The sequence below is a fragment of the Poecilia reticulata genome, chromosome 20 (assembly GCF_904066995.2).
Source record: "Poecilia reticulata chromosome 20, P_reticulata-male-v2, whole genome shotgun sequence".
In the NCBI taxonomy this organism is placed as follows: domain Eukaryota; kingdom Metazoa; phylum Chordata; class Actinopteri; order Cyprinodontiformes; family Poeciliidae; genus Poecilia; species Poecilia reticulata.
The window spans coordinates 7,387,957-7,407,787 of NC_088849.1; the positions used below are offsets into that span (position 1 = coordinate 7,387,957).

The 19,831-nt window shown below is 39.1% G+C and overlaps 1 protein-coding gene across 3 annotated transcripts in view; it reads left to right on the top strand.

The window, feature by feature from the left end:
• adarb2 (adenosine deaminase RNA specific B2 (inactive)) overlaps positions 1–19,831 on the top strand; it is a 209,856-nt gene that overhangs the window by 174,519 nt on the left and 15,506 nt on the right. For all 3 annotated transcript variants that reach the window (XM_081602030.1, XM_081602031.1, XM_008438292.3), the window contains 3 exons: positions 7,629–7,797; positions 14,019–14,170; positions 16,830–16,998. In XM_081602030.1, coding sequence (XP_081458156.1) covers positions 7,629–7,797; positions 14,019–14,170; positions 16,830–16,998 — 490 coding nt within the window. The remainder of the gene's footprint in view (positions 1–7,628; positions 7,798–14,018; positions 14,171–16,829; positions 16,999–19,831) is intronic.

Consider the following 19,831-nt stretch of genomic DNA (forward strand, 5'->3'; position numbering starts at 1 on the left):
ATTTTAGTGGGAACCTTTTAAACAAAGCAATATGTCTGATAGTATCTTCACTACTTGTGAAATAAATTAAAAAATGTTGGTAAAATGATGCATCTCTTTACCTGGATGTGTCCCTACAACCCTAGTGTATGCTGTCCAGAAAGATGACTTTTAGCACACAAATGCACACAATTCTGCTTCCAACAATTGTGCACACACACACACATGTGCACGCACACACACACACAGAGGAGTGTTATCTCTGAGCCACTGCAGGCAGCAGGGCTATGGGGGGGTCAGTGAGAAGGGATCGGTATCTCAGCTGTCTTTGGAGTGCTGGAGCTCATCAGTTTGGACTTCAGTGAGATCGGCGCTCATCCCGAGCTAATCCAATCCCTCTCCTCTCCTCTGCCTCCCAGTAATTGCTTCTGTTTGTTTATTAATAGCAAATGTTATCTTCAAATATCCAGACCACGGGCTGCCAAGCATTCGCAGCGCGGCGGCGGCGGCAGCGGCGGTGGCCAACAGCAGACACCAAAACTTGACAGGAACTCTGGGGAGTCCTGTTCAGCCTTCCCCCTCTCTCTCTCTCTCTCTCTCTCCTTGTGTCCCCATGCATCTTATGCCCCTGCTTTTGCCACAACAACATGAATCAGGGTTCCTTTTTTGAACTGTGGACACACAGTAAGCACCCCCACACCCTTTGCCTTGGTCCCTCCAAGACAGCTGAGCTCCATCCTGAACGAGATTAGCCCCACCGCCAGGCTGAGACTGCAAGACGAATGCCAAAGTAAACTGGAAGCACATGGTGTCAAATAGTGTGGAAAATCTCTTTTTTAACTTATCTGAGATAACACTGGGCATCTGGAGATGGTAAACAGTGTTCAGATGTGTTCAAAGAGCTACAAAAATCCGGATCATACATATGGAACAGCGGTAAAAGACACGCAGGCATCCATTCCCCGACTTAAATTTCTTCACAGGGATGAGAGAACCTTCCTAAGTTTCTTTTTTTTGTTTGTTTGTTTTTTCCCATTGAGCGCGTTGATGCGAGAGACGACGGCGAAGGAGGAACACCACGGGGACTCAAAGGAAAAGATGAGAGCAAAGGTTTTCAAACAAGTTGATTACAAATGACAGTTAAGCCTCGGTTCTTAGTTGGCATATCCGTTTTCAAATGGGGATTTTTCTCTGCTCTTTATCTGGTTTTCCAGCCGTCGCAAACAGTAACATTCAAGTAATCACATAAGGCAACGAAACAGCTTGTCAGAGGGTAAAAAAAAGAGGAAAAAAGAATTAGCAGAGTGTGTGGCAGCAGAGAGAATCTCACAAAGACGCCCTTATGTGTCGCCTGTTAAAGCTAATAGAGATTCAACAGGGTGCCTCTTCCTCTGAGTCCAAGTTGCTTTTTAACCCTCAACGCATCAGAGTTTTTCCAACGACTCGGATGACAGGGTGCCGGATGACATTTGGAGCAGTCGTGGAATATCTCCAAGACCCGGCCGCAAGGAGGCTCCACCCGAGCGACATTTAAACGAGTCGGCGCACGAACGCCACAGAGACGCTGACCTTGAGAGCTCATTCCGCCTCGGAAGAAAATGTTTTAACGTCTGCTTTATGGTTCCCAGAGATAATGATTGGCTTATTAGGAAATATTTTCCCTTGTTTTTGAGCCATGAAGAATAAAGGGATTCTGGTAATGGCTTCCCAGCGCCTGTCACTGGCGGCTGACAGCCGTATAATAACGGATCATTTCAAAGCTCGTGGTCATTTCGTTTATTGGATTCTGTTATACTTTTAGTGTTCGTATGCATTTCCTTTTCCACTGAAATAAACAGTTTCTTCTTCAACTTATTTAAGTTTTGGAACTCTTACATGTTTTTTCTGCCAGTCTGAGGACTTTCAGACGTTATCGGTTCTTCTCTTGGGTGTGTCCTCCATCTTCTTGTGCAGCTTTTTATTTGGTACCGGCACCATAGAAGGAGCTTTGTAACCTTTCCCACACTGAAAGATGTCAGTGGCATTATTTCTCTTGAACTTTAGATCAGGCCACAGTGTTTATCTTCAGAGTGTTAAAAGTTTTTGACAACTTTTAACCTATTTGCTAGACAGGTTCTCTTTAACATAAAAATGGCCAAGGAATCAAATTTATGTCTTTAGCGTATTTAACTGTTTTCACTCTCTAACTGTAACAGAAAATATCAAAGTTACGACCATTTATTGCTGGATCTCCTCATTTTGACCAAACAGAGACAATAGAAACTCAGCTGTCCCTTTACCATTGGACATCACCATGACAACCAGATTGTAGTCAAGTTAAGTCAATGAAAAGTTGCAATCCAGACCAAAGTGAATACTTTATAGTTAATCAAAATGCAGCTGTAAGCTAATGGAGGTTTGTCTTTGGTTTAAAGGAACTCAGAGTTAAAACAGTTTTTCAGTTTTCTAGAAGTTTGTTCCAGATGAGAGGAGCATAGAAACTGAATGCAGCTTCTCCTTTACTGGTTCTGATCCTGGGGATGCAGAGTGGACTAGTACCTGAAGCGGTTACAGCTGACTGCTGTGTTGGTTTGGCATCTGAATGATGCTAACAGATGCTAATGTGGCATGATTTGATTGAATCACTCCTGAAAACCGATCTGACAGAGAAAAAACCAGCGTAGATAAACGAGTCTGTTCAAATCGCAGTGATCTGTAAACTACAGGTTACAGTCTGAAACGATGAGGAAGAATGAAAAAGACAAATAAAATGTAACCCATGGCATCACTACAGAACGCTGATGCCCTGGATTGGATTGGCAAGAGTCCAAATATTCTTGTGCAAGATGAAAAGCAAGACTTAAGATAACCTTAAAATTAAAGAGGAAGAAATGTTGCAGCAGAACCGAGGATGCCCTCAAAACTAAACAGTCCCCAAAAAAAAAGAACTAGGCAAAAACAAACAAAACAAAAAACAAAGAACATTCAGTTCTGTCGGGTTGAATTTCAAATGCAAGAGATATTAAAGGCACACATGCGACGCATGGGCAGCCGTGCAGAGGAAGTGAGCTCGTCAGTCGGCCCTGGGAGGGCGTGGGGGTTTATTCAGATGTTTTGTCAGTAAACACACACCTATCTATTTACAGTGTCGTTCATCGTAATTGGTTCTTTCTGCTTTCGGCTAAAACAACTAAAACGTGACGCGGCACGTTCAGGAATAATTTTTTATCTGTCCTGTTTAGACTAATTCCAGTGAATGTGTCATTTGCTGATATGCGCAAATAGAATTTTATGGTCAAATTACAGCCAAGTGGTGGCTGAAAGAAAACAGAGCTGCAGGTTACATTTATGAAAGGTGTTTGTTTTTAATGGTATTATGGATGGATATCTGATTTTTGATTTGCTTAGGTCATTTAAGCATCTTTATTTCTCTAAATGTTTTGTGCTAATAACACACAGCTCTGGAAAAAAGAACTGACCCTCATTGAAAACCTCCTGGTTATTCCATCAAATGTTGATTTCTAAACTCTTCCTGAGTTAACACATCAGTATTGTTGTTTCTAAATGAACATGAACTTGTTTTATTTGCATTATTTGAGGGCTGAAAGCATCTTTTTGTTGTTGAGGAGGATTTCAGACAGAACAAACGTGCTTCAGGACTCCAAAATAAAAAAAAATTCACCTTTGTTTAAACTTTATTATTAATTTGCCTAAATATTCTGGATGATTTGGTTTGTAAAACATTTGCAGCATTGGTTTGTTCCAGTAGACACAGTCACAGCGGTCCCACCTCCATAAACAGGCCAGATTATGACATCATTCATTACATTTAATAATAACAGCAGCTCCGTTCGTGAGAGGAAAAAAAAAAACGTTTCTCCTCTAACAATGTGAGAACTGTGGCGGGAAACCTAACATCTTTATTTGACTGTGGTATTAAAGGATTAGGAAGAAGTTGATCCAGAACACTATGTGACAAATTAAAGAGGCAGCTGGAGGATGACAAACGCCACACAGATTCTTTGTAGGACATCTGCATGTTGTTCAAACTTCTGACATAATGAAGTCATTTCAGTGGAGCTTAGCATTCTGGTTCTGAGCTCTCCTGGTTGACGTTAGCCGCATCCCGTTTGACTCAGGAGGCTGAAATCTAAACTCGGAAACTCAAAGTTGGGCGCGACGCGAAAAGCCCGAACAAATGGCTCACAGTCTGCTGCGGCTCTGGGTAATGTAGTGTGATGCAGCCTGGTGGTGGGAGGCCAATTTGCCAACATGCAGACAGAGCAAGTTAAGTGGACTGGCGTTGTAGTGTGGAAGTAACGTGACATTAAGCAGAGGCACAGAGGAAATGCATACGCTCGAGGTGCTTGATTAATGTGTTGACTTCCTTTCTGATGAAAAAGAAAAGAAAAAAAAGAAAAGATACAAACCAGCTAGTTCAGCAAAACCGGATCCAGCTCTGATTGTCCTTACAGCTGAGGGGGAACTGTTGGGTCATTACAGCCCAGGAGCTCTTTTGTTCTCACTGTACCTCCATGTTGGATCAATAAGAACGCATCATCAACAAATATCCACAATAATTCACCAGGTAACATCGGGTATCGGTGGCAATATGGTCCGATCTATTCAGTCTAATTCTATGCTTTGTGCTCTGACTGACATCATGCATTTTTGGACTCCGATTCGACCCGACTAAACAGTTTTAATTATAGAAACAAGCCCAAAGTAAACCCGATATGTTTATTGCTTTCAGTTTTGATAAATCAATCAAGTTTGTGTAACATGTTTCAGCAACACTGCAGTTCCAAGTGCTTTACATCTAAAAACAAACAAAGAAAACCCCATCATAAACACATCGTATCGTCAACAGCTGTGAAAACCAAAAACAGACTTTACATTTTGTCAAGTGCCGTCGTTGAAATCATCAATAAACATTGAATCTGTTGATCAATGTCCCATTTGTTTTGGTTCAGAAGCAACTCTATACAGTCTAGATCTAAAGGAAGTCAGTGTTTCGGCTGTTTTGCAGTTTTCTGGAAGTTTGTTCCAGATGTGTGGTACATAGAAGCTGAATTCTACTTCTCCGTGTTTTTAGATCATAATTTGAGTAAGCAGTGTAACGTTTCTTGTTTTTAGCTTTTATTCGACGTCTTCCAGCTCCATTTTGTGGCTTGTTGTAACCACAGGGTGAGTCAAACGCAGATCATCTGGGATGTGATTGATGGGAGCGGTACAGGGCAGGGCTGCGTGCCGATTTATTTTACAATTTAACAAACTTTCTCACCTTATATTCTTTCTTTCCTCAACAGGATGAGCTATCTATATTTAGACTATTGGAAGTATGATCTACACAACTTTATGTTGCGCATCAGAGTTTGGTTTTCTCCTGTCTGGCTTATTAAACGCGCCACAGAAACAAATCATTTTGGGCCGTAAATCTAAACTGACAGGGAAATGACGCGTCGTTTCTCGATTGTTACCAATCCCATCCCCTCATTTTTCATGTCCACTTTGGTTATCAGGAACAGCAATCAGGACCCTGATGAAGCAAAGCACCTGGCAGAAACTAAAAAGCTTTAGTTCTGTCTGATGTCAGAGAGTTAGTTTATCTCCTGAGTGTTTTTCTTTTTTTTTGTCTTCTCATTAAAGGTTTCTGTCAGTCCAGTTGCCATAGCGAGTGGTTCCAGGTCTAAGCCTGTGATGTATGCGCTTTCTGACAGAGCTGCTATCCTCGGGTGTGACATCTCTGAATCACCAGCGATCAACAGATGTATTTGTGTGTGAAGAGCGCTTTGGGCCTTCCACTTTACTCTACCTTGTTCCTTCTGAGCGTCCCCTCCCCCTTCTTCTTCTTCTTTTTTTTTCTTCTTCCTCTTTGATGCAGCTGATTATTCTTCCTTTTAAAACGGCGCGCCGCCCGCAGGGCTCTGTCCCTTCCTCTCTCCGTCTCTGTCTTTCATTTATCTCTCCTCTCTCCTGCAAACTGGAGGCAACCTCGGTGCCAATTTCATGGCAGGCTAGCGAACAGCGCGGCAGAAATTATCCACTGCAAAATTGATCTAAACAATCGCAAAGTGGAACGGCAAGGAAAAGCAGGAGAATGAAAATGGGAGAGTCTGTTACCTTTTTCAACTCGCTTTATCACCAAAAGCGGGATGGCGGCATTCTGCTTACAGGGAATGCTAATATCTGAACTCGTGATGTGATAGAGATGTGTGCCATAAGGGGCTTAATACGCTTCAGTATTCTTGTTTTGTTCTGTATGTCCCGTATTCTTTGCACACAAACACGCTTTATAAATAGGGATGCACCGATCCACTTTTTTTGCTTTCGATATCGATATCTGAGGTTACAAGTGGGCCGATACCGATCCGATGAAGAATAACATCATGCTGAATTGACACGAAACGTTTCTTTTTTTTTCAAACACAGACGCAAATGTACTGAATTACAAATTTGCTTGATGACTCTGCACCGGTATGGCTCACTTAAATACCAGAGATCCAGAGGCCAGGTGGAACAATTTGTTGACGGATCGCTCCACAAGTACGAAAGTCATTGCCAAGCAAGAGCATCAAAATAAAATCCATACTCTTTTATTTTATTCTGCCCAGGAGAGCTGCACTGGGTCACATGGCACCTGAAATACTTTATGACTTTGTAGATAAAAAAGTTAAACCTGCTCTATCTTCAGTGGTCTTTCCTTTCTTCATCTCATGTGCCCGTTTATTAACCGGCCCCCCACCACACACACGCACGCACATACACACACACACACACACACACTGCCCACACCTTTCCCTCTCTGACTTCCCCCTCAACGCCCCCACCATTTCCCCTGCCCTTCTTGCTTCTCATCAGTGGAGGTGTCAGGACTCTAACACCGCGGTGCCATCTGGGCCGAGGCTGATAAAAGCTCACGCGCCGGTCCGGCTGCGCCTGCAGGACCGCCAGAAGCTGACGAAGCCTGACTTTCTGAAGAGATGGGGAGAGATTTGTGGCAGCCGGGGGAAGAAATGGCAAGGCGTTTCCATGCTGATCCGTCACCCACCTTCAACCCTCCTCTAAACAACCTCTGTCTGTCCGTCTTTTGGGTCTGACCTACAGAAGTCTTTTTTTCTAACAGAGGAACCATCATGAGACGGGATTTTTCTTTGATCTTTCTATTCCGCCACAGAATCTTCTTCTCTTTTTGTGTTTTGACATAAAATCTGCAGACGTTGCTTATAATCCTTCACACATTGAGCATTAGAATAGCTGCTCAGGTACCAAGAAAAGGAGAATTTTCAGTTTGGTTCTGACCGGTGAGTTGGACCATCAGAACCTTCAGCAGGTTCCACTGAGGAACCCACCATTCTAAGCACCAATAAGTTGTGCTGGAAGCAACACCCTTCAGAGTAGATGTCAGTAGCTGCGTTTCCATTACAAACCAGCGCAAGACTTTTTCAATATTCAGCTGATGTCGAAAAAACACATTTTTTTAACGCCATTGTTTCCTTTTAAAAAGAATCAGTCAAAATCACATATAAATAAGTTTGTTAGCGCATAAGTTATTAAAAAACATCATCCTATCACTTCCTCGCGTCTTCTTTGTCTTTTCCCCCGATGGTAACATCTGATCATCTAAAGAAAAACAACAACAATACGACCTGTCTGTGTTCCCTCCACAGATCTGGATCTGAGGCACGCCCAGGTGGTGGCGCTATCCACGGGAACCAAATGCATCAATGGGGAGTACCTGAGCGACCAAGGACAGGTCGTCAACGACTGTCACGCTGAAGTCATGGCGCGAAGGGCTCTGATACGTTTTCTCTACTCTCAACTGGAACTTTTCTTGAGGTAGGACGCCAAAGCTCTAATGTATCTCTGTGGTATTTACGTCTTTTAGCTCAGATACCGACAGTGACATTTCCAGTTTCATCCTCTAGCTAAACCCACAGTTTGCAGAGTAGTTACAAAGATTTCAGTGTACAATAGATGAGTCAAAAGAAGGGCACTACATTAATTACTGAAGAAAATGTGGGACATCTGGGTCATTACAAATACTGAACATTTTTCAGCAAATGTTTGAAGAGACTAGCTTGACCCTGGTTTAAAAAATGCTTAAGGTTTTGAGGACAGGTGACTGTGTTCTACATGTGGTAATAATCTCTTGTGCTCTTCATATGAAGCTAAAATCTCACAAAGATGAAACTAAACTTCAACTTTTGGGCCAATGGTTCAGACAAAGACCTCCAGAGAAATGTGCGGGGTCACCTGCACTGCAAAAACAAAATCTTACAGAGTAATTTTGTTCAAGTTTCTAGAGGAAATATTTTAGCACACTTGAAATAAGACAAACTATCTTAAAAGTAACTTTTCATCAAGAAAAAAAACACTGGTTTTAAGTAAATAATTTCTTAATATTGATGAAGAAGTGCTAGTTCCCTTGGCAGATAAACTAACTTAGAACATTAGGAAAATGTCTTGTTACAAGTGAAATAATCTGAGAATGGAACAATAACTTTTTAATCAATATTATGGATTTATTTACTTAAAACAAGCTCATGTATCTTGCTAAAAGTCACTTGTAGTTAGCACCCTTGAAATAAGACAAAACTAAGATATTTGCAAAAGAAACTAGACCAAAATTACTTACAGGATATTTGATTGACTGTCACATTGTTTCCCTTATTCCATCATGTGCTGATTCTCCATTGACAGAATATTTATTTTGTTTGAACCCAAAGACAAAATTAATCTAAGGACTTCAGTTGCTTTTAGCTTAAGTGTAAATAAAGAAAATAATTTGATCATTTGAAATGTGTAGTTTATGCAGGTTGACATATTTGCAGTCTTGTTCATGGATTCAACATATTCAGGTATCAAAATTCATCACATTCAAAGCATAAGCTTAAAAATTATGAAAAAGATAAGAATAATCTGTAATACTAATAGTATTTGCAATATAGGGATGAAAATAAGTCAGGTTAAAGTAAAATGGCAGAGATAAAATAATTTGAGTCAGTCACAACAGCTAATGACTTCCCTTGAGTCTAATTATCCCGTATTAGTTGACTTTTGGCCTAATTTAACTAGTGTTAAATTTCCAGATAGTTAAAACAAAGCAGTTAGTCTTTTGACAATAAGCTTATTTTATACATAATATGGTCATTAAAACTAATACATAAAAATGTAATGTTTATTGTTTGTTTTCAGACAAAAATACAGTTTTAAATGTTTTTTGTTTTACTTATTTATTTTAGATTTATGGGTTCAACACTCCAGTAAAGTAGTAAAAACCGTAGTGGTTTCAGATTAATGGCGTCTTCACACCTGGAGTTTGTTTACTTTGGTCAGTCAGTTGATGAGTTTAACTATAACTTTATCTCATGGTTAAGTTCCTTGTTTATCGGTCTCATGTGTCAGATGCTAAGTAGTCAGCTAGTAGAAAACTCTGAGTATTTATTCCAATCATTTTTGTGTTTCTGGGCACTATTTCTGGTTAAAAAAAAAAAAAAAAAAAAAAAGAATTATTTGGATGGATTTGGAGAAGGCATCTTGAAAGCTTTACATTTTGTTGCATCTTTTGCCTTTATAAGAAGTCGTAATTTGTTAGAGGAATGTGTATTTGTATAGTTTGTTATAACAAAAACTATTTTTGAATGTATTTCTTAGCTCTGGCGGTTAAATGCTTCAGTAGCATTGGGCTTTATGCTTTTAGAAAACAGAAGCAAAGTCTTTTTGTTTATCAGTTTGGATTCTGTCATTCATTTTATAAACCAAACTGGCTACCGGAAGGAGTGGTGCAATTACTGTGTTCACATTAAGGGGGGAAAAGAGCCAGATGACATCTTAAATGGACGAAACACTTAAATAATGAAGAGATTCTAAGTTGACTTTCTTCAAGGGTGTTTTCACATTGTTCGATTTGGGACCAGAACTCCAACACTTGTTGCATTTTCAGCTGGTGTGGTTCTCTTTCACGCTGCACTGTGTCAAACAAACAAAACACTACAAAAAAGTCTGTTGCCCCACATTCACACCTCCCCAAACAAACCGGACTTTCTAGGCAAAGTCCTAGAAAACTAGAGATTGATTAAACAGGGATGTTGTGATGCACCCTAAACAATGTGGTAAATATTAAGAGACTCCTTAAGTCCACACACACTTCTTGATTTCAAAAATCCTATGCGACTTGAACATCTTTATTACCAAAAAAAAAGCAGATTATTCCATTTCTGCGTTAGAAATGGAATAATCTAAACGTTAGAGCAGTTTACCTTGGCCACTTCACGTTGGGCTAGATTTTGTGAATGTTTCAAACATGCCTTTTTAATGCCTATTTGCACTTTATTATCAGAAGGAAGTAGTACAAAAAATCCCCACATTTGTTCAGTTTACTGCTGTTTCTAAATGCCTGCTCAAAATCTTAAACAAGATAAAGCAGCTGCAGAAAGTGAACGGAGAAACGAGTCACTGAAAATCTTTTGCCATCAGTTTTAGTTTGCGATGAGCCTCCCGTAGTTTGAACATGCATCGCATTATGTTTTATTTGACGCTTAATAACATCACATCTTGTTAGTTATGACCCCCTGCTGCAGCCAAAACGCGCTAACTCCTCTATAATAAGCTCCATGGAAACAGCAGCGCTTTGTTCACGAGAGACTTTTCAATAATCAACAGGCCATATGTCTGCTGTTCTCTATATAAGCACACGGTCACACTCAGCTAACTCTGTCAGCTAAGGCTGTCTTTGTTTCTGCTCTTTTCTAGACAGTATCATCCAGAACTAGTCAGACCCTATTTTTTTTTTTTATCACATCTTATCACGTTAAACCCACAAACTTCAATGTATTTCATAGAAATGTGAAGTGATAGACCAATACAAAGTAGTTCATTAACATGGGTCTAGAAAGTATTTGCTACATACAAATGCTCATCTATCCTCTTCAGATTTTTATGAAACCTGCTTTATTTTAAAACATTTTTGAAAACCTTGTCATTTTTCTTCAGTTTAGCTGTTACATGTTGGGGTTTCACCTGAAATATAAAGGTTTGAAGTCGTAACGTGAACAAATTGGAAAATGTGTAGAAAGCATTAAAGTTTCTCTAGTTCACGTAGCATCGTCGAGCCTTACCAGTTCCAAGATGGTGGCTTTGATGAATTTCGACTTTTACCAGCGTCCACTTTATAAGAATATATTAGTTCCCTGTTCTCCCCGGAGAACTCAGCTGGAATGCTGATGTATCAGATTAGTGGATGGAAGTCTAGATCGCTGAATGTCATATTTGCATACACAACACTGACTTTTTGTCTTAGGACAATACAATATGGCAGTTACAGAGACTTTGCAGCTGAGTAAAACGGCTAATGTGGAAGATAATTTATAATGAAATGACCAAACAAAATGCCACGACTGCCACATTCACACCCAGTGAAAGGACATCGGTGGCGGAGAAGAGGTTATATAAAGAGGAACATTCGTGCTTTGCATTATGAATGCCATGGCCTACTTTGTAAAACAGAGGAAAAGTTGATTTATTTGGTATGTATAACCCAGACCTTAAGAAAATACTTTTTGAAATGTCTGACTTATGTGTCTTGGATTAGGATTTATGATTGTGTTAGACTGGTTATGCCTAATTTTAGGTCTAGAAAATGTCAGATCTATTTGTTAAGTACACAATTCTTTTTCTTGGGTAGCACAGCATAGAAAAATGGCCGAGTAAAATTTTAACTAACTTTAAAGGTAAGGTGGGATCAGATTTTGTCAATTTCTTAGTTTTGCACATTAAAATACCCATTCAATAAATTAGATATGTTTAAAAGTCGTTATTTCTGTTAATTATGAAGATATTCCACTTACAGTTAACAAAAACATCAAATTTAAAATTATATTACATCAGAGCAGCAAAAAAGTAATTCTGAAATGTAACTTTAATGAAAAGTATGCTTAACACAGGTTTTCAATTTTCAAAAGGCATTTTCTAATCGGACAAATAAGCCTAATTGAAACACATATTCCAATTAATTGAATATCGAAATATTCTGCACCCTTTCATAATAAGCTAGTTATGAGATTTCCTGAACTAACAGTGTGTCTGTAGCAATCTGTAAAAATCTGCTGCATCAGGATTTTTATCAATGTGCTAAAGGTTACTGTAGGAAACGATGAAGATGAAAACAATAGTCTCAGTTATAGCTGGAGTTTACATAGCAGGAGTCAAACTAGCTAAATGATCTTCAACCTCTATTTCTTTTAAATAAACCAAAATGTCTCCATGCTTACAGAGTGTTGCTAACGTTAGCCTGCTCTAGCTAGCCATATGCTGATGTCTACAAATCCTCTCGTAGCAGTTTGACATGTATTTATTACCACAGCTAAAAAGCTGCAAATTTACTTCATCACATTAGCTTTAATGTTGCTGGAAGCACATAAACTGAGCCATGCTGCTCGTCAGCAGCATTAGTGGCAACAGCTGTGCGTCATTCAGCTCCCAGTCTGTCCAATCAAAATTAAAACGTTCTTAGCGTGAGCCTTCAGCAGTTAGCTTAAATATTCCAACACCAGGTAATGCTTTCAGTGTGCGGCAGGTTCTGTCAACACGACTGGCAGAGAAGTGGAAGCTACACGAGTGAGACAAAGCCTAGAGCAGTGGTTCTTAACCTGGGTTCGATCGAACCCCAGGGGTTCAGTGAGTCGGCAGGAATGAGAAGGGTTCGGTGAATGCGCATATGAAACTGGGGGGTTCGGTACCTCAAAAAAGGTTAAGAACCACTGGCCTAGAGGTTTCTTTTCGCTCTCTGTGAGCTGCTAATATCCGTGTTTGGGAGTGTTCTTGTAGTTTAGTGCTGTGAAGGTTATTTATTTTATTTTATTTTTTTCCCATTTGGCAATGCCCACTTTCTACTACATACAAGTTAAAAGTAAAATTATTTCTATAACCTTTTTTGTATCATAAATTGCTTTTATCATTTTGAGGCAAATTATTATTTTTTTTACGTTCTGGCTTTATTTTCTTTCAAAAATGTATTCAAAATCATACTTCTTACTTTAAGTGATATAATTATGGTTTAAAAAACTCAATTATGAGTTGCAAAGTCATAGTTAACACTATCAACATCATAATTATGAGAATTTGAGTTTGAATTTCAATATTACATCATACCAAGTGTTTTTTGTTGTTGTGTTTTTTTCTGTTTCAAGTAGTGGAAAGGGGCGTTCATACTTCACTGTCCAAAAAATACATAATTAACTACATAAGCAAACATGAAACAAAATATGTAGCTTTTCTTTGTGCATTTTAAGGTTGCCAAAGTCGAGCTAGCACACATGACCTTCTTTCTGCTCCCATATACCTCTGGACATTATGGATAGATAAGTTATGCGCGTGGGTCATATGGTTGTCACATAGTGTCCAATTAAATTATGTATACCTATGAGTTCAGTGGCCTAAAGAACAATTGATCCACATCTGTAAACAACAGCTCTCTACAGCAGAAAAATCTAAATTTGCACATGAGGTTTTCAGACCAAGTTTAACAGTACAAAATAAGAGGCCCATAAAGGGATCCCTGTGGGATCCCTTTATATACAGTAAAATAAAACTGAACAGGGAAAATGTCTTCAGCGATGAAACTAAGTCAAATGTTTCCCCAGAGCCCCAATTTTAGGAATCTGTGATCACTACCAAAAAAAAGACAGTGAACTGTGAAGCTAAATGTTTTTGTTTATCAAGTTCAACTGCAACTGTTTTGTCATTTCATTCACAACATAGTGGTATTTCAATCCTTTATTTCTTTATTTTTATTGAATATTTTGATATTACTGGACTAAAAATCCTTCTATGCTACTTTTGAAACTGAACTCACAGGACTTTGACATGAGTAAAATGGGCTGCGGTCAGACTGTGAGCCAGTGTCCATCCCTCTCTTTCTGCTTCTCTTCATCATTTTAGAGGGGGGGGGAAAGTGGAAATCTATTTCCTATTCTGTGATGAATAGTGCCACCTTTCTCATCAGTCTTCCTCACTGTTGTGGCTTTTCTCATTCTCTTTTTTTCGTTTGGTTCCTGAAGTAAAAGGCTGGAGGACTGGGAGGAGTCGATATTCGTCCGCCACAAAGAACAGAGCTACAGGTTGAGAGACAACGTCCATTTCCACATGTACATCAGCACTTCGCCATGTGGGGACGGGAGGCTCAACTCGCCTTATGAAATTACAAGCGATCGTAAGAAGTCATTCATTCATTCATTCTACCACAGTATGAACGATACTAAAAAGCTTATTCTTGTCTTATTTACTGAACATGAATTGTTAATTCGTTAAGATAACTTTGTAGGGATGCACAATATTGGATTTTTGGTTGATATCCGATATGCCAATATACTAAAATACTAAAACTCATTTGGCCGATAACCGATACCAATACTAGGCCTGTCGCGATAAACGATAAATCAATTAATCGCACAATAAATTAAACCTATCTACCTCATTTTAATTATCGGCATTATCGTCTCTTCCTGCCTTTTTTTCTTTCTATTGATGACACTGAATGAAAAAAGGCTCAAAAAAGCTCTCCACTGACCCTCCCTTCCTCATTTCCTTAGTGTAATGTCCAGCGCACATTACACAAGTTATCGGCCTATTTTCAAAACCTGAGAGACACATTAGCCGACAGAAATCCTAGGTATAACGGTTCGATCGGGTTCGATCTTGCCGAACCCAATTGAACCGTTAAAATCAAACCCTAATGCCGTGTTAAAACCAGGCATTAATCAATGCTTTACTAGAATCTACCTGTGATGCATGTGGCTAGAGTCAGCGTAAAGTCCCGACTGAATGAAAATCATTATTACCCATTTATGTCACGTTAACAAAGAACAGCTGAAAACTTACCGAGTTCATCAACTGCGGTAGCAATTTGGCTCCAACTCTTCCCCTTGTCATTTTTATATTATTTGCACAAAATGTTGAATAAACATTAATGTTGTTTCCACATATCATCTCCAATGTCCGCTGGACTTCGGGTTGCGCCGTGTCAGCTGTTTGGGATTTCCCTTGTAATTTCCCCTCAGAAAGCACGGAGGAGAATCCGCGCTTTCTGATTGGCTACCTGTCACAGTCAGCCTTAAACTCCCAGTCGGGGAAACCGCCAGATTTAGATAGGAGCGGCAACAACAATCTACCGTAGCCCACCACACACTACAGGATGATCGGTTACGAAATCACCAGCAACAATCTTGGAACGCCCAACGTTGTAAGATTGTCATAAGGGAAAAATGGGGGCAAAAATTCGTGTAGTATGAACTATTGCATTAGGTAGTGGGATGTGCCCATCTTCTCTATTTAAATCTAGTGATTACTGAAGGCCAATATAGTATACAGACTTCATAATCTGCACTCTTGGTTGAATGCAGTATTTATTTCTACTTTGGCTTTATGTTGTTTAGTTTTTGTTCAAGTACCTTTTTTGTTAATAGAGACTGAGAATCCATTTTATTTTTGTTTTTTTTGTTTATCAGTTCCAGTGTTATGTGTTTTTTTTTTTTTTAATAAAGTGCATTTATCTATGGCAGGAAATTGCATGCATTATTACGTCATTTCTATTAAATCAGTGTCAAAAGGTCTTGAAAAAATATCGTTTATCGCAATAATTTTTTGGACAATTAATCGCTCAGCAAAATTTATTGTGACAGGCCTAACCAATACCGATATATTTTTTCTTTTTTTCTTTTTTTTTCCTGTACGTATTCACTGAAACTATATGGCTTTCTCTACTGTGGATTTAAAATGCTACATTATCTTTGCCATTTCAGCCTGCTAGAAAATGCTAAAAAGGAGGCTGAAAATGATGGAACACTTTCAACTTGCATTATGTTTAATGCCAAGTTTATTCATGACATTTGCTCTCTCTAAGACAATGACAACGCTCAAACCATGCAAATGTTGTGCTGCAGGCCTCATTGTCACTGGTTTGTCATAAAAAAAAATCACCTTTTTATATCGGCGAGTTTCTTTGACTGAGTGTCCAATATTAAATTTTACAGCTAGTATCAGCTGATACAGATACTATGTTGATAATATCGTGCATCCCTAAAATATTTTTTTGTTCTGCAAATTTAGAAACATAATCTTGATTGGTTTTCATCTTTCCTCACACATAACTGCAACGACCCCGTTGGTATCCTTCACATGGAGAAATATCCAGGAAACTCGTACAGAGAGAAAGAGAGAGTGAAGACGCTACCATCATCAGAGAAGCCTTAGAAATATTAGACATTAAACCTCATAAATGTTCTGCAGTGTGCTCACAGAGATTATGAAATTTCAGGACACCTTTGACCGACTGTTCTTAAAACATTTCAGAGCTGGAAGCTACCGGCTTAATTTTTAGTCTGTCGGATCATAGGAACAGCTACGTAGCAAGAGAGGAAAACGACGGGAGAAACTGTGCTTTAAGCCTTAAGAAATGTGGGGCTATTAAAACATGAAGAGAAATTCTCTTGCGCACATTTCAGTAACTTTTTTTTTTCACAGGGATGTAGTTTGAGTCACAGATCTGACAACTAGTAAGTAAAACTAAAATACATGATTTCAGAGCAAATCCTGAAGAATGGAGATAAAAAGATCACTGATCGGACCTCAAAAATATGAGCAACTCTCACCAGTTCATCACTAACATTCTCTTCCTTTTATATATTGAAGTACTTTGGACCTTTACTAACAGTACAAGAACCCAAATAGGTCCCTTAACTTTGCACACTCCCATGAAGAGACATTGCATCTCAAAGATAAAACGACAAGACCATTTGATTAAACAACCCCCCCGCCCCCCATTCAGACAGATCCTACATAAACAGACCTGTTCTCATTTCCCTTCTTTCAAGTACACAGCAGCAGACACCTTATGAGGAAGCATCGAAGCCACCTGCGGACCAAAATTGAGTCTGGCGAAGGGACGGTTCCTTTGCGATGCCGAGGGCCCATCCAGACATGGGACGGCATTCTACAGGGGGAGCAGCTCATCACCATGTCCTGCACAGACAAGATCACCAGGTCAGTGCTGTCACATGACCCATCTGGGATTAAAGCTTTAGACGGAGTAGCATTGCTCTGATCTAACAGGACCAGAATTTGAATCCCTGACTAACTTCATTATTTTAGGTCTGCTGTCTGTGATCTTATGTCAGCTGCACATACAGTGAGTTGTGCAGCTGTATTTTTTTTTTTATTCACTGCTACTCATTTGCACGGCTTTCAAAACTGTATTATAGTCTATGCATGCTACTTTGTTGATCTTGCAAAGGTTGGGGGTTTTTCTTTCCTCTTTTTCTCTGTTAAAAGGATCCTAGCAAAGTAATGGAGACTGTAATGACTGATGCAGCTTCCTGTCTGTGTCATGTGACCTGCTTTGTACACAGTTAGTGCAGAAGACAGAGCAGCTGAAGCATTAGATTTTTAGAGTGCATTCACACTAGCCCTGGTTAGTCCGGTTTAATAAAACTCTAGCTTGTTTTCTCAGAAACTCCGGTTCATGTGAGGAGGTGTGAATGCGTAATTGATCTCTGATGCTGACCAGCAAAGCAAACTGTCCCGCCTACAAACCTCTGTTTTGTCTTGGTCAAAGTGAACTCTGGTGCTGTTCGAATACATATGTGAATGCAAGCAGACCAGAGACCGCTCCAAAAGCAGGAAGTGAACTATGGTACAGAGCATTACAGGTAAATGAAACCAAAACAAATGTGCAAGTGTAGTGCTTTTACCAAAGACAAAAGAGAAATTCTACGTCTGCTAAAGTCTGACACTATTCCCTTTTTGTTTAAATTTTGTGAAGAATGAAGTTGCCTTCAGTATTCTGAAGTTTCCATGTGTTTTGTATCAGGAGGGCTTGGTGCAGAGCCACTTCAAGTGAGGGTGTCGAACATATTTTTTTCACGGGACACAAAAAACCACTTTAGCATCATTTTACTGAGGATTTACCATTGTAGCATGCACAGTGCTAACTGGCTACCCAGATTGCCACTCATTCTTTTTGGCCGTGTCAAAAAATTCTTCTGCATAAGCACCATAACTCCCACACTCTGTCATGTGTAACACTACTCCAGAATCAGTACAACCGTGAATGAGATCTTGGCAATGACCCAGTGATATTATAACTCAATCTTTACTGTCTGCTGAAGAAGATTCAATCACCTCGGCATTCCAGATGCTTGAAACAGAAAGCTCATTATTAGCTTTTAGAGTAGCTAAAGTCAAGCTTGATCTACTCTGATTAATTCAGCTAATAATTACATGAACAGGAGAGGACACTAAAATTTATTTGTTCCTAAATAAAAAAAAAGAATAAAACAAAAAAATGATGGTGAAATCACAACAAAAGTGACGTAACCTTTCCTGATGCAGCAGAACATTGTACAGTCCACAGCCTCGACCCCCCTCCCTCCACACACACACACACACACACATGTACTATTGATGGAGATGACAGGACTACACAATCCACAGAGTTTAATGCAACTGCAGTCAAATGTTTATCCTGTAATTCTGATTAAATGCAGTAGTAGTTTTTTTGCAATTAAAAGATAATGAGTTTTGTAGCTCAAACATGAAATTCAATTTATTAACTATTGACTCAGCTCAGCAGAGGATACAAAAACATCTTCTACAGGAAATTCTTATTTCTGAGTTTTAAGGCCTCGTTTCTATTTTGTACGCGCTTTTTTTGTCAGTGAATCTAGAGAAAAGTTTACTTTTAAATAAAAGTGGTAATATTGGGATAATACTGCTCTGCTTACTTCTATCATTTTAACTTATTTTACAAAAATCTAATTTTCTATTTGCGATTATTATTTTTACTCACTGGGGCACATTTCTATTTATATATAAAGAGAACCTTCAGCATTCAATCACCCGAGAAATTTCTGGTGTGCTTAAGTAAAGAAAGGTAAACCGAGTGGTGGAAAGGTTAACTTTATTAGAAGATTACCTTCTTCATGAAGAGCAGAGATTTAGCAGAATGAGGCCTTTAAAAACGGGCTTTCTGAAAGCCAAGCCGAGACTTGTCTGATATTTACCTAATCCATTTCTCTGCGCATGTGTCCAGGAAGCATGCTAGTCTAGGTAGTGCTTGTATTGATTTCCCATATGTGTCTGAATTTGGTAATCCTATTCTAATGAATGAGTGCATTAATCGTGTCTTTGCTGTGATCTCTAAATCTGTAGCGTTGACTCTTTACTCGCCATCATGCTGGTCAAAGACTTGGCCACTATATTCTAACAAGTAGCTCACTCAAACAATTTTTTGCGGACTGTTTTTGCTTAGCCGCTTCTTAAATGCTTACAATGAGTAAAATTTTAAAATGTACAAAGTATATATAGTTTATAGCTGCAATAAAGCATCAGTGATTGACTGCGACTCATTTACAGTCACTCACATATGCAGAGTTTAATCATTTCTGAAGCTACAGTCTATATTTGATGTGATGAAACACAGGTGCTAACTGATTAATTAAGATGCATTCAGAGATACATGAGTAGATGTATTCATAATAACCCCCAATAATCTGTGACAACTTTGTTCAAACTAATACTTTTATTAGTTTATTAATCACTGAAAGGATTTGCACTAAGATGCATTAAAGATCTGCTGCAGATGCATCAACCTTCTAGACCAATCAAGTCTTCTGGTTCTGCTCTGCAAAACCAGAACCAAACATGGAGAAGCAGCATTCAGCTTCTGTGCACCACAAATCTGGAACAAACTTCCAGAAAACTTACCTAATCAAAACAGCTGAAACACTGAGAACCTTTAAATCAAGGTTAAAAACCCAGAGTTTAGTCGCTTTAGACTCATAACTAGAACGAACATCGATCAATATAATTAATGTTT